This window comes from Hemitrygon akajei, chromosome 9 (assembly GCF_048418815.1).
Source record: "Hemitrygon akajei chromosome 9, sHemAka1.3, whole genome shotgun sequence".
In the NCBI taxonomy this organism is placed as follows: Eukaryota; Metazoa; Chordata; class Chondrichthyes; order Myliobatiformes; family Dasyatidae; genus Hemitrygon; species Hemitrygon akajei.
The window spans coordinates 20,036,032-20,048,494 of NC_133132.1; the positions used below are offsets into that span (position 1 = coordinate 20,036,032).

The 12,463-nt window shown below is 41.5% G+C and overlaps 1 protein-coding gene across 5 annotated transcripts in view; it reads left to right on the forward strand.

Annotated features, from left to right (window-relative positions):
* The window catches only part of specc1la (sperm antigen with calponin homology and coiled-coil domains 1-like a), a 257,566-nt gene that overhangs the window by 77,342 nt on the left and 167,761 nt on the right, over positions 1–12,463 (forward strand). For all 5 annotated transcript variants that reach the window (XM_073055575.1, XM_073055574.1, XM_073055576.1 and 2 more), the window contains 3 exons: positions 4,512–6,136; positions 8,487–8,694; positions 8,975–9,048. In XM_073055575.1, the coding sequence (XP_072911676.1) occupies positions 4,512–6,136; positions 8,487–8,694; positions 8,975–9,048 (1,907 nt within the window). The remainder of the gene's footprint in view (positions 1–4,511; positions 6,137–8,486; positions 8,695–8,974; positions 9,049–12,463) is intronic.

The following is a 12,463-nucleotide window of genomic DNA, read 5'->3' on the forward strand; positions in this document are numbered from 1 at the left end:
ACAGAGTCAACCTGTGCAGCTGCTTTGAGTGTCCTATGGACTCAAACCCCAAGATCCCTCTGATCCTCCACACTGCCAAGAGACTTACCAATAATACTATATTCTGCCATCATATTTGACCTACCAAAATGGACCACTTCACACTTATCTGGGTTGAACTCCATCTGCCACTTCTCAGCCCAGTTTTGCATCCTATCAATGTCCCCCTGTAACCTCCGATAGCCCTCCACACTATCCACAACACCTCCAACCTTTGTGTCAACAGCAAACTTACTAACCCATCCCTCCACCTCCTCATCCAGGTCATTTATCAAAATCACAAAGAGTAAGGGTCCCAGAACAGGTCCCTGAGGCACTCCACTGGTCACCGACCTCCATGCAGAATATGACCTGTCTACAACCACTCTTTGCCTTCTGTGGGCAAGCCAGTTCTGGATCCACAAAGCGATGTCCCGTTGGATCCCATGCCTCCTTACTTTCTCAATAAGCCTTGCAGGGAGTACCTTATCAAATGCCTTGCTGAAATCCATATACACTACATCTACTGCTCTTCCTTCATCATTGTGTTTAGTCACATCCTCAAAAAATTCAATCTTCTGTCTCTTTCAATGATCAACTTCACAGCTCTTTACTTCATCCTTCCCTCTCCAGGTTTCACTTATCATCTGGTGATTTGCTCTCCCCTCCCCCCACTTTTAAAAATCTACTCCTCAGCTTTTTTTCTCCAGTCCTGCTGAAGAGTTTCCGCCTGAAACATTGACTGTACTCTTTTCCATAGATGCTGCCTGGCCTGCAGAGTTCCTCCATCATTTTGTGTATGTTGCTCGGATTTCCAGCATCTGCAGATTTTCTCTTGTTTGTGATAAAAAGCCTTCTTTTTTAAATTTATGCCTTCTTATTTTTGATACCCAAATCATGGTAAAATTCTAAATTAATCTACCTTATCTATGCTTCAGAATTTTATATTCTTCATTCTGTTGCCACCTCTGTCTCCTCCTTTCCAGGATAAACAAACCCAGCCTATCTTTCTCTCCACGTAACTAAAGTTCTCCAATCCAGGCAGCATGCTGATGAATCTTTTCTGTAGAACCACTGTATCTTTACTGTGATTTGGTGACCAGAACTACATTCCAAAACTCCTACAATCTAACTGGTGTTTTTTAAATTTGCAGCATAACATTCTCAGCTACTGTGTTCCGTAGCCCATGAAGGCGAGCATGCAACATCCCATATTTACCACCCTAAACTGTTGCTATTTCAAGGAATTATGAATGTGAATTCCCAAGTTCATCATCTTTCCTTAGCTTCCCATAATTTGCTGGATATGTCTTATTCCTCTGCCTTCCATGCACCAACTCACGTTTGAAGGGATGAAATGTCATCACCAATACTATGCCAGTCTGCATGCAATCTATAGCCTGTCATCCTTTACAGCTTTTTCCCTATTTACAGCACCACTTAAGGAGTATGAAGAGGGCCAGTGACAGGAGAGTGAGAGAAGAACAAACAAATAATTTCAGTTTCTGATGAGGACAGGCATAAGCCTGTTCCTCCTCTTTGTATGGCAATGTTTTGACTGCTATATAAACAATTTCAGAGTGGGTCCATTGGGCATGAGTGTTTTTGTTGAGGTAGTGATGAATTGGTGTAGGGTGAGGCAGCACCAATTTCTCATTCTTTACTGTTTAAGTATGATTAACAATGGTACAAAAAGATAATTGAATTCTGTATAATTAAACTTTCTAGTCAGTGAAGAGGAACAGGAGAAGCCAAAGGTGGAGGCAGCCTTATTGTTTTCTTCAGTACTGTCTGCCATGATTTGAAATCTGACCACAGACAGTCATTGTTGAAGACTGGAATGGCAAGGCCTCTGGGCTTTGTTCTCAGCCTTTAAGTTGAGAACATTAACCTTCACAGTGGCTCAAAAACTCTGATTCTCAGCTCCTTCAGAGACAAGGATGCAAGCATAAGGTATTTCATGTTGTCACATTCCGATGATAAATACTTGCAATAACAGTTCCCAGAAACTCAATCCCAGTAGTAATTTCCTATGTCAGCCTCAGCTTGTGCAGTGTATTTCCAAGCTCTTGAGAGCAGCTCCAACGGTCCCCAGTGTCCAGACTTCCCTGCTTGACCTCCTAAATCTTTGCAGTATCTCCAAGTGAGTAGAAATCTCACTGGAACTTATAACAGACTTGACAGGCTAAATGCAGGAAGGATGCTTTTGTTAATTAAAGAGTCTAGGACACAGAGGACAGTTTGAGGAGAAGGGGTCATTTAGTGCTGAAATGTGTTTAGGTTTGGAACTCCCCATCCTGGAGGGCTTTGAAGGCTTAGTATTAAGTTTATTCACAGCATCTTAAATTAATATGGGATCCAATGCCTATAAAAAGTATTCACTCCCTTAGAATTTTTCATGTTTTATTGTTTAACAACATTGAAGGACAAGCAAGACAGTGACCCCAAGCATAAAGCTAAAGCTACACAGGAATGGCTTAAAAACAACAAAGTTAATGTTCTGGAGTGGTCAAGTCAGTGTCCAGACCTCAGTCCATTGAGAATGTGTGGCTGGATTTGAAAAGGCTGTTCACTCATGATCCCCGTACAATCATGACAGAGCTTGGGCAGTCTTGTGAAGGAAAATGGGGAAAAATTGCAGTGTCCAGATGTGCAGAGCTGATAGAGACCTATCCACACAGACTGGAAGCTGTAATTGTTGCTTAAGGTGCATCTACTAAATACTGACTTGAAGGGAGTGAGAAATTATGCAGTGAATTATTGTGTTTATTAATTGTAATAAATTTAGACCAATTTGTAGAAATTTGTTTTGGCTTTGGTATGAAAGTCTTGTTTATGTTGGTGAGTGTCAAAAAAGCCAAATTAAGTCCACTGTGATTCAATGTTGTAAAACAATAAAACATGAAAATTTCCAAGTGGGGTGAATATTTTTTATAGTGGCAATGTGTATGTAGGACGGGAAAATGATGCTTGAGGTAAATCAGCCATGATATAAATTCTGAATGATGGAGCAAGAATGAGTGGGCAAATAGCTCCTGTACATGTTATTACTTAGTGTTACTGTGGTGTCTTTGGTTTGTGTTTCAGAACATCTCAAAAGCAAAGTACTTCTGAGATGTAATCACTTTTGTGATGTGGAAATGAGGCTGTAATTAAACACGGCAAGCTACCTTGAACAGATTTCCTTTTACAGGTTGTAGCTATTGATGTCATTCTTTGCCCATCATTGAGAAAATGATGTCAAGTTGATGTCTCAACCAACTGTAGTCTTTCTGGTGAAGGTGCTCCCACTGTTCATTCAAAGTACATTTATTATCAATGTAACCCTCAGGCTCGGCCAGCTCACGTCCGTCTAGGGAAACAGCCTTCGGCCCTGCCAAACTGGGTAATCACGTTTGTGTGGGTGCTGTGTAATGTACCCCCAGTAACAAACCCAGTGCAAAATATCAGACAGCACAACATAAGCAAATAAATGATTGAACTTTATGAATCTTAATGTGAATATAGGGTTAGTAATGAAAATTTAAAAAGGGCCCAAGTCAAGTCAAAGTCACATTCCAGCTCACTCAGTCGTCCTTCTTCCACCATCGGTCTCCTCCAAGCATCGCTGACCTTCGGACCCTCAGATCCCAGTCCACACCGTCCGGTGGTCTACCAGCTCTCTCCACACGCGTCTTCCCTCTTCATCTCTCCTCAACAAAAGACCCCGAGAAAACATCTTTCCAGACTCACAAGACACAGCAACAATCTCTTATTGTCTAACATGCATCCTGTTATCTCCAGCCATAACCCAAACATTGCTGCTACAGAGAAACCGTTACCTCAGCAGTGAAAATTACAGAGAAGCCATTACATTAGCAGTGAAACCTTACAGCGCGTTACATCAAAATATGTATACAGAATGCAACTCTGAGATTTACCCTCCAGCAGGCAGCCACAAAACAAAGAACCCGTTCAAGAAAACATCAAATAGCCTACATGCAGAAAAAGACGTTTCCCATTCTAACATTCATTTGGCACGCTTTTATTTTCAATGGTGTTGTAAGCCAATATTTCCCTGCCATTTTTCTGCATTTTTACCTACTCTATCCTGTTACAGTTTCGCCTCTATCCCAGAAATAAAGCCAGCAAATCTCTACTGCAGGAATTCCAAACCAAGCGGGTCCTTTCCGAGGTACTTCGCATAACACTCCCAATTTCATCTCACCAAGTCCCTCTATAAATTCAGCAGGACTTATTTTTGTAGTATAACCCCACTGCAGTTCAGGCCAACTGCTCGTTTCCTCACAAATCAACACCAAGATTTCCATTTCAATAAAACAGTATCACACAGGTAACTATAGTTTTGAGAAGATTGACAGAGATGTTTCGCGAGATTTCTTGTTATGAAACCACAATTGGTTGAGAAGAAAAATCACTGTATAGCTAGTAAAATTATATTTTAGGTGTGATTTATGGAGGATTAAGAATTTTGTTTATTTTCATTTATTCAGGTTTGAGTGCTACATCCAGACGGAATCTAGCTGCAGGAAGTAAAGAGATCAGTTGTGGCAGAGACAAAACTCGTGACCGGTCACGACAAAGCACAATCAAAAAGTTATCATCTGCCAACCAGGGAGGTAATGATGTCATTAAACGGTCACAAGGTCGGATGGCAGCGGAGTCTGACGCTCGGATTAGTAAATCGAAATCTGATGGCCAGATCAGTGACAAAGTTGCTCTGGAGGCAAAGGTGAAAGATCTCCTGGCTTTGGCTAAAAATAAGGACGTGGAGATTCTGCATCTGAGAAATGAGCTTCGAGATATGCGTTCCCAACTTGGACTGAACAATGATTTACCTGAAGGAGAGGGGAAGACTGAGGCGAAAGAGAGTGCTGTACCCCATCAGTCCAGAGACATAGAATCCAGTCTTCTCCAGCTGGAAGAGCAGAACAGTACAATCCGGGACGAGCTGAACCAGATGAAAAATGAGAACCGAATGCTGAAAGATCGTCTAAATGCTCTTGGTTTCTCTTTGGAACAAAAGGTAGACAGTGCGGAGAAGCTGTTTGGCTTTCAGTCCTCAAGTCCTGAGGTGGTTGCTGGCAACCAGAGTGATGGTGGGACATTAACTTCCTCAGTGGAGGGATCAGCACTCGGTTCCATGGAAGACCTGCTGAGCCAGGATGAGAACACTTTAACTGACAACCGCAGCAATTCGCTTGATAACCTGGACAGCGAATCCAGTGAGGTCTACCAGCCTCTTACTTCCAGCGATGACGCATTAGATGCTCCCTCCTCATCGTCTGAATCGGAGGGTGCACCGAGCAGGGAGCGGTCAAGGAAGGGGAGCAGCGGTAACGTAAGCGAAGTCTCAGTGGCCTGTTTAACAGAGCGCATTCACCAAATGGAAGAGAACCAACACAGCACGGCAGAGGAGCTTCAGGCTACCCTCCAGGAGCTGGCGGACCTGCAGCAGATTACACAGGAGCTGAACTCTGAAAATGAGAAGTTAGGGGAGGAAAAAGCCATTCTGATGGATTCCTTATGTCAGCAAAGTGATAAACTGGAGCACTTCAGCAGACAGAATGAGTATTTTCTTTCTTTACTGGATGAGCACCACATTTCGTACGTTCTAGACGAAGATGTAAAAAGTGGCCGCTACATGGAACTGGAGCAGCGTTATATGGATCTTGCTGAAAATGCACGTTTTGAACGTGAGCAGCTTCTTGGAGTACAGCAGCATTTAAGCAACACTCTGAAAATGGCAGAGCAAGACAACAAGGATGCTCAGGAATTGATAGGTGCTCTGAAAGAGCGTAACCACCAAATGGAACGGATCATAGATTCCGAGCAAAAGGCCAAAACGGCACTCGCTGGAGCACTGGAAGAATATAAAGTAACTGTTGCAAATGATCAGATTGAGCTAAACAGGTTCAAGGCTCTGTTAGAACACGAGAAACAGAAAGTTGCAGAACTGTATGCTTTTCACAATGCAGGTGATAAATCAGATTTACAGGAACTGTTGGAGACAACACGACTGGATAAAGAGAAAATAGAGGCCTTGTACAACAACCTCCAGGAGGAACTGGCCCATATTCGTAATGATGCTAATCGACTACAGGATACCTTAACCAAGGTATAATGAGTTAAAGTAGTGCTCAGTTGTCACATCTAAGGGAGGTAAAAGGGCTTGTACAAGTATTTTTTGGGTTATGTGAAATTTATCTACCTTGGGCATTAAATACTTAAATGTGCTGTTGATTTGTCAGTGCACTTACTTGGTTTGAATCCATAAAATTTCATATCATTTAGCATTCTGTGTAAACAATTTCTACCTGAAATGCTTACCCGTGTTTGAGTTGTGTATTCCTCCAGTAAGGTTCACTTCATCCTTAGTCATATTCTCATTTCCCCTCTCTAGTGCGTTCAGACCTTTCCTGTAATTTAGTGTCCAGCACTATACATGAGTATTCAAGAGATTCTGCAGATGCTGGAAATCCAGAGTAACACTCATAGAATGCACAATGTCTTGAGGAATAAACAGTCCTGATGAGAGAGAATAAACTCATCATCAGTCCTGATGAAGGATCTCGGCCTGAAATGTCAATTATATTTCCTCACCGTAGATGCTGCCTGACCTGCTGAATTCCTCCAGCATTTTTTGTGTGTGTATTCCCACGAGTATGTGGCCCAGATGGTATTTCAGTTGTTCTAGACCAGCTTCTCTGCTCTACGTTTTAATATTATCAACAAATGATGGAAAAAGTCCAACTTTTAATTAATGTTCCTTCCTCATTGGTTCTTTCCAACCTAAGTGCGAAGAAATCTGTGGAAGTTTGCATAGGAGGATTGGACTTCGGGAGGAATGGTGGGTGTTCTGGGACTGGCATATAGTTGGAGCAGAGAGTAGACCTCAGTCAGTGTTTGGGTCACCCAAACTTCTGCCCAGTTGAGGGGGATGTGTTGGCAATGAAATGGAAGATTGAGAGCATTACTTTTTATAATCAGTGACGAAGATCAATGTTTTTTTCCTTGGAGAGTAGAGATAAAATCAACAGTAAATTAATAATTGACAGGATGCCAAATTTGTTCAGTAGATCAAGTAACTAGATTCATCCAGTACAGATGGAAACTTTCCAGTCTTCCCCTATTGCTTTTTAAAGAACTGTCTCACTTTCCTGTTCCTTTGTCATAACTCTGCTTCTTTCTTCCCCCTGCAAATATTTGTTCAATTCCTTTAATAATAATAAGTACTTTATTGAACCTGAGTGGGAAATTATTTGAATTATCTTATTATCAGATTTGTTACTGAATCAGCCTACCTACATTTTCAGGAAGGCTGCAGACGGCTGGAAATCTGGAGCAAACATCACAAAGGCACTGAAAAAACCGTGGAGGGAAATGGACAGGCAATATTTTGGGCTGACATCCTTCACCTGGACTGGCAGATGAACTGCTGACTTTAAATAAACTCATAAGAATAAATACCCCCTCTCTGTAAGGTCTAATAGTATGATAGATTTTTAGCAGACCGAACCAAATAAAGCATTCAAGCCAAGACAGGGAAACGATGATAGAGAAGCACAAATCTGAGGAATGGTACAAGACCATCTCAAAGACACTGAAAGTACTTTTGAACTGTTGATATCTTTAGTGTTTCATGCTTTACAATTTAACCTGATTTTTTTTTTCTGGGCTCTACTGTGAAAAAGGAATAAAATAAATAAATAAAATCTCAGTCAAATTGATCAAACTCCCAGATTGTAATACTCATTTATGTGAACAAAGGGTTGGGGGCTGAATACTTTTACAAGACACAGTATGCTCTCAGCTTCCAAGATTCCCAACAAGCAGAAAATACTGCTTTGTTTTTATTCTAACTTCTTGTAAAGTCCTAAATGTTCAATCAGATGGAATGTTTACTTTAATGTTATCTTTTTATCTATCCCTTGGATCCTTGATAATGTTTTTTTTTTAACACATATGAATCCTCATTCCTCCATATAGTCAAGAATCCTACCCATATATGGTTTGAATTTAGTTTGTAGTTAATGGAAGAAATTCCAAGTTACCATTTAGAGTAATTTATTCAACAGTAGGGACAAAAGTATATGCTATCCTTTGGCGACTTTCACAGCTTCACCCAGTGAAATGATTTGTAAATGTAGTTGCAGGTATTATATGCCGATTTGCACATAACAAGCTCTCTCACACACACACAGCATTCAGGTAACCAATTTACACAAAGTTAATTGAAGGGTAATTCTGTTTGCTGTATCTTTAACCTGTTGTGATCTTAACCCAGTAAATATACCAGGTTATTGTTTGAGACATTTTTTTTCTCTCCCTCTAAAAGTATGAATTATGTAGTTCCTTCTCATTTTTCTTTTGCACCTTTCCCTTTTAAAACGCACAGACTGAACTAGGCATTCAGTCTAATATTTCATCATTTTGTATCCTTGATAATTTTTAAGCTCTTGTTTTAGGTTGAAGATGAATACAGAATCTTCCAGGAGGAAGCCAAAAAACAGATAGATGAACTTAGTCTGAATGTTGAAAAATTGAGAGCGGAACTGGAAGAAAAGGAAACTGAGATAAATGACATGAAGGAGACCATTTTTGAACTGGAAGATGAAGTGGAACAACATCGAACAGTCAAACTCCATGATAACCTCATCATTTCTGACCTGGAAAGTAAGTACAGTAAAATCCAAATTGTGCACCAAAACTCCATTCTATTTCTGTTTATTTGGAGGTTGAAGACTGACTGATGCTGAAATATGTACTCTGTATGTTACCCCTCCGAATTCATTCTCCCACCCACTCTCCGCCCCCCTTTTCCCCCTCGCCTCCCCTTCCCTCTTCCCCCTCCCTCTCCCACCCCACCACAGCAAATTTTACATAGATGTACAGTAAATGTATATGGTGAATAAAGTTGATCCTTGATACTTAAATTGTTACTTACTATCCACAGACACTGTTAAAAAGCTTCAAGACCAAAAGCATGACATGGATAGGGAGACCAAAATCCTTAACAGGAGACTCAGGGTAAGTTTCCTTTTCAAGTTTTTTTGAATGCCTTCTTACTAAGTGAAGATTGTATTTCAGTCTTTATAAAACTTAAACCACACCTATTTGCCCAGAAATTTAATTGCTGCTACTTTCAGTTCTGTACTGAAGATCGTTATTTCCCCAGAGTGAAACACCATAAATGCAGCCCTGTGAAAATTTATCTGGGCATTCTTGGCTGCTGCCTGTCAGGGTTGGGCTTGGAACTTGAAATGTACAGGATGATGCCATTCCTAGGACAGTGCCAAGAGCCGCAAATACTGAAAATCTGATGTAAAATCCGAAAGTACCCAGCAAATCAGGCAATGTCTGTGGAAAGCGAAACTATTAATGTTCCAGGTTGAAAAACGTTTCATCAGAACTTAGCAAATTTAGAAATAAACATGTTTTAGGTTGCAGAGAAAGAATAGCAGAAAAATAAAGGGAATGACTGCGATAGGTGGAGTGAGCAACGTAAGTGGTGATGGTGCCAACAAGAAGAGGGAGCGGAAGCAGGTTATCCATTGGGGGGGGGGGTGCAAATAGGGGCGGACAGGAGAAATTATGAAATAGAAAGTACTGCAGATATCAGAGAATATTCGAAGTACCAAGCAGGTCAAGCAGCATAAGCAGAGGGAGAACTAATGTAACCGGTTGGTGACTTTGCCAGTTTGAAAATCAATTAGAAGGTCTCGTTAGTCGTCGTTGAGTGCTGAAGGTTGTAATGTGCCTGGCTGGAAGTGCAGAAATGTTTCAGACACTGCTGAGAACTGTGGTGGGGATGAAACCATGGTAAAAGTAGATGCTCTGGTGTGGAAGTTGACATAAACTGAACAGGTACAACAGTATTATGAAACGAGGTCCTAACTGGAAGCTGGTTGGAGGTACAATCAGGATACCTGTGGACATCGACGGGCTTGTGGTGGATATTGATCACCAAGCTAATCCTGAACGTCCAGAAAACAAGGACCCGAAGGAAGATGATTTGGCAGCAACAGCAAAGTGAAAATTAGCAGCAAGTGTGGAGTTGTGTAAGTGAGTGGGAAGCAGTATCAATGACCTAGAAAAGGAGGTATAGGGAGGGCCCTAACTGAAACTGAAACAAGGACTATTTCAAGTATCCCACAAAAGAGACGAGTGTAGACTGGACCCATGTGGAATGGCAGAGCTATCTTTTTGATTTTGAAGATGCGAGATGAATTCAGTGTAAGAGTGAACTCAGCCCTGTGAAGGGGAGATGCCATTCAAACAGAGAAAGGAGAAAACTGTCAACCAGTTAGCCTGACATCAGTATTGGTGAAAGTGCTGAAATCTGATGTTAAAGAGCCCTTTGAAAATAATAATCAGACTGAAACAAGTTAACTTTGACTTTAGAAAAGGAAAGCACACTTGCCAAATCTGTTTGAAGTTTTAGCAGTTGCTATTAGCACAATAATTAATGTTAACCGAACTGATATTCAGTGGATTCCGGTTAATTAGGCCGTGAGTTAATCAGGGCATCTGCTTTTTTGGGACAACTCTTAAAGAACAAAACAAATCAAGAAAATAGCTGGGATTCCTATATGGGACACCATGCCCGTTAATTGGCTTGCCGAACTATTTCTAACTAACGTCAGTTGTGTGTGTGTGTGTGTTTATAAACAGTGATTTTTCATCATTGATAGTTGGCGAAAAATAAGCGGTAAGACAATTCAGTTTGGCTCACTGACTTTAAGCATTCAGGCTTGGAGATATCAGAAACTGTCGGGAGTGAAAATGAAATGATTTCACTATTCAAGTCAAGTCACTTTTATTGTCATTTCGACCAGAGCTGCTGGTCCAGTGCATATTAAAAATGAGACAACGTTTTTCAGGAGCATGGTGTTACATGACACAGTACAAAAAAACTAGACTGAACTACGTAATAAAAAAACAACACAGAGAAAGCTACACTAAACTACAGACCTACACAGGACTCCATAAAGTGCACAAAAAAAGTGCAGGCATTTACAATAAATAATAAACAGGACATTAGGGCAAGGTGTCAGTCCAGGCTTCGGGTATTGAGGAGTCTGATAGGTTGGGGGAAGAAACTGCTACATAGTCTGGTCGTGAGAGCCCGAATGCTTCGGAGCCTTTTCCTGTATGGCAGGAGGGAGAAGAGATTGTATGAAGGGTGCATGGGGTCCTTCATAATGCTGTTTCCTTTGCGAATGCAGCGTGTAGTGTAAATGTCCGTGATGGCAGGAAGAGAGACCCCGATGATCTTCTCAGCTGACCTCACTATCCGCTGCAGGGTCTTGCGATCCAAGATGGTACAATTTCTGAACCAGGCAGTGATGCACCTGCTCAGGATGCTCTCAATACAAACCCTGTAGAATGTGATGAGGATGGAGGGTGGGAGATGGACTTCCCTCAGCCTTCGCAAAAAGTAGAGATGCTGCTGGGCTTTATTTGCTATGGAGCTGGTGTTGAGGGACCAGGTGAGATTCTCCGTCAGGTGAACACCAAGAAATTTGGTACTCTTTACGATCTCTACTGAGGAGCCGTCGATGTTCAGCGGGGAGTGGTCGCTCCGTGCCCTCCTGAAGTCAACAACCATCTCTTTTGTTTTGTTCACATTAAGAGACAGGTTGTTGGCTCTGCACCAGTCCGTTAGCCGCTGCACCTCCTCTCTGTAAGCTGACTCGTCGTTCTTGCTGATGAGCCCCACCACGGTCGTGTCATCAGCGAACTTGAAGATATGGTTCGAGCTGTGTGTTGCAGCACAGTTGTGGGTCAGCAGAGTGAACAGCAGTGGACTGAGCACGCAACCCTGGGGAGTCCCCGTGCTCAGTGTGTAGTTCCTAGCTAGTTCAACTAGCTAGGAACTACAAAGAATTTGTAGGTATCGACAATCATCTTGAATGTTACAATGAAGATGAAAATTTGGAAGATGCAGTCATCAAAAGCATTTGTATGAAGGTAGTCCATTATCTGTACTGGATGTCTGCTGTGATGATGTTCATGTACGGTCAATCAAAAGAACATGACAGCATACACTGAATTCCCCCAGCGATAAGTATTAGGAACCAATACACAATTTTACAGTACTGTAATAGTATTGGTCCTGTTCTAATTTGTGCTGTATTTCATTTAAATACATAATTTGTAACTCAGCTAAATGGTAACTTGTCTTTTTTTTAATCCCCTTTTAACTATTTCCATGAAATTTCAGTGAATTGAGGGGCCACTCAATTGAGCCAAAGTGTGCTGGTCTCAATGTGTCCCAATGAACTGGAATTCACTGTATTTGGATCTTCAGTAATTGCCACATAAGTTATGGCTAGGCGGGGTGGGAATCGGAGTGAAGGGACTTTGGATAGAACAGATGGTAAAAAAAGCAAAGATGGTATGCAGGCAGATGATAGGACATAATTGCAGCCAGCAGGGTGAG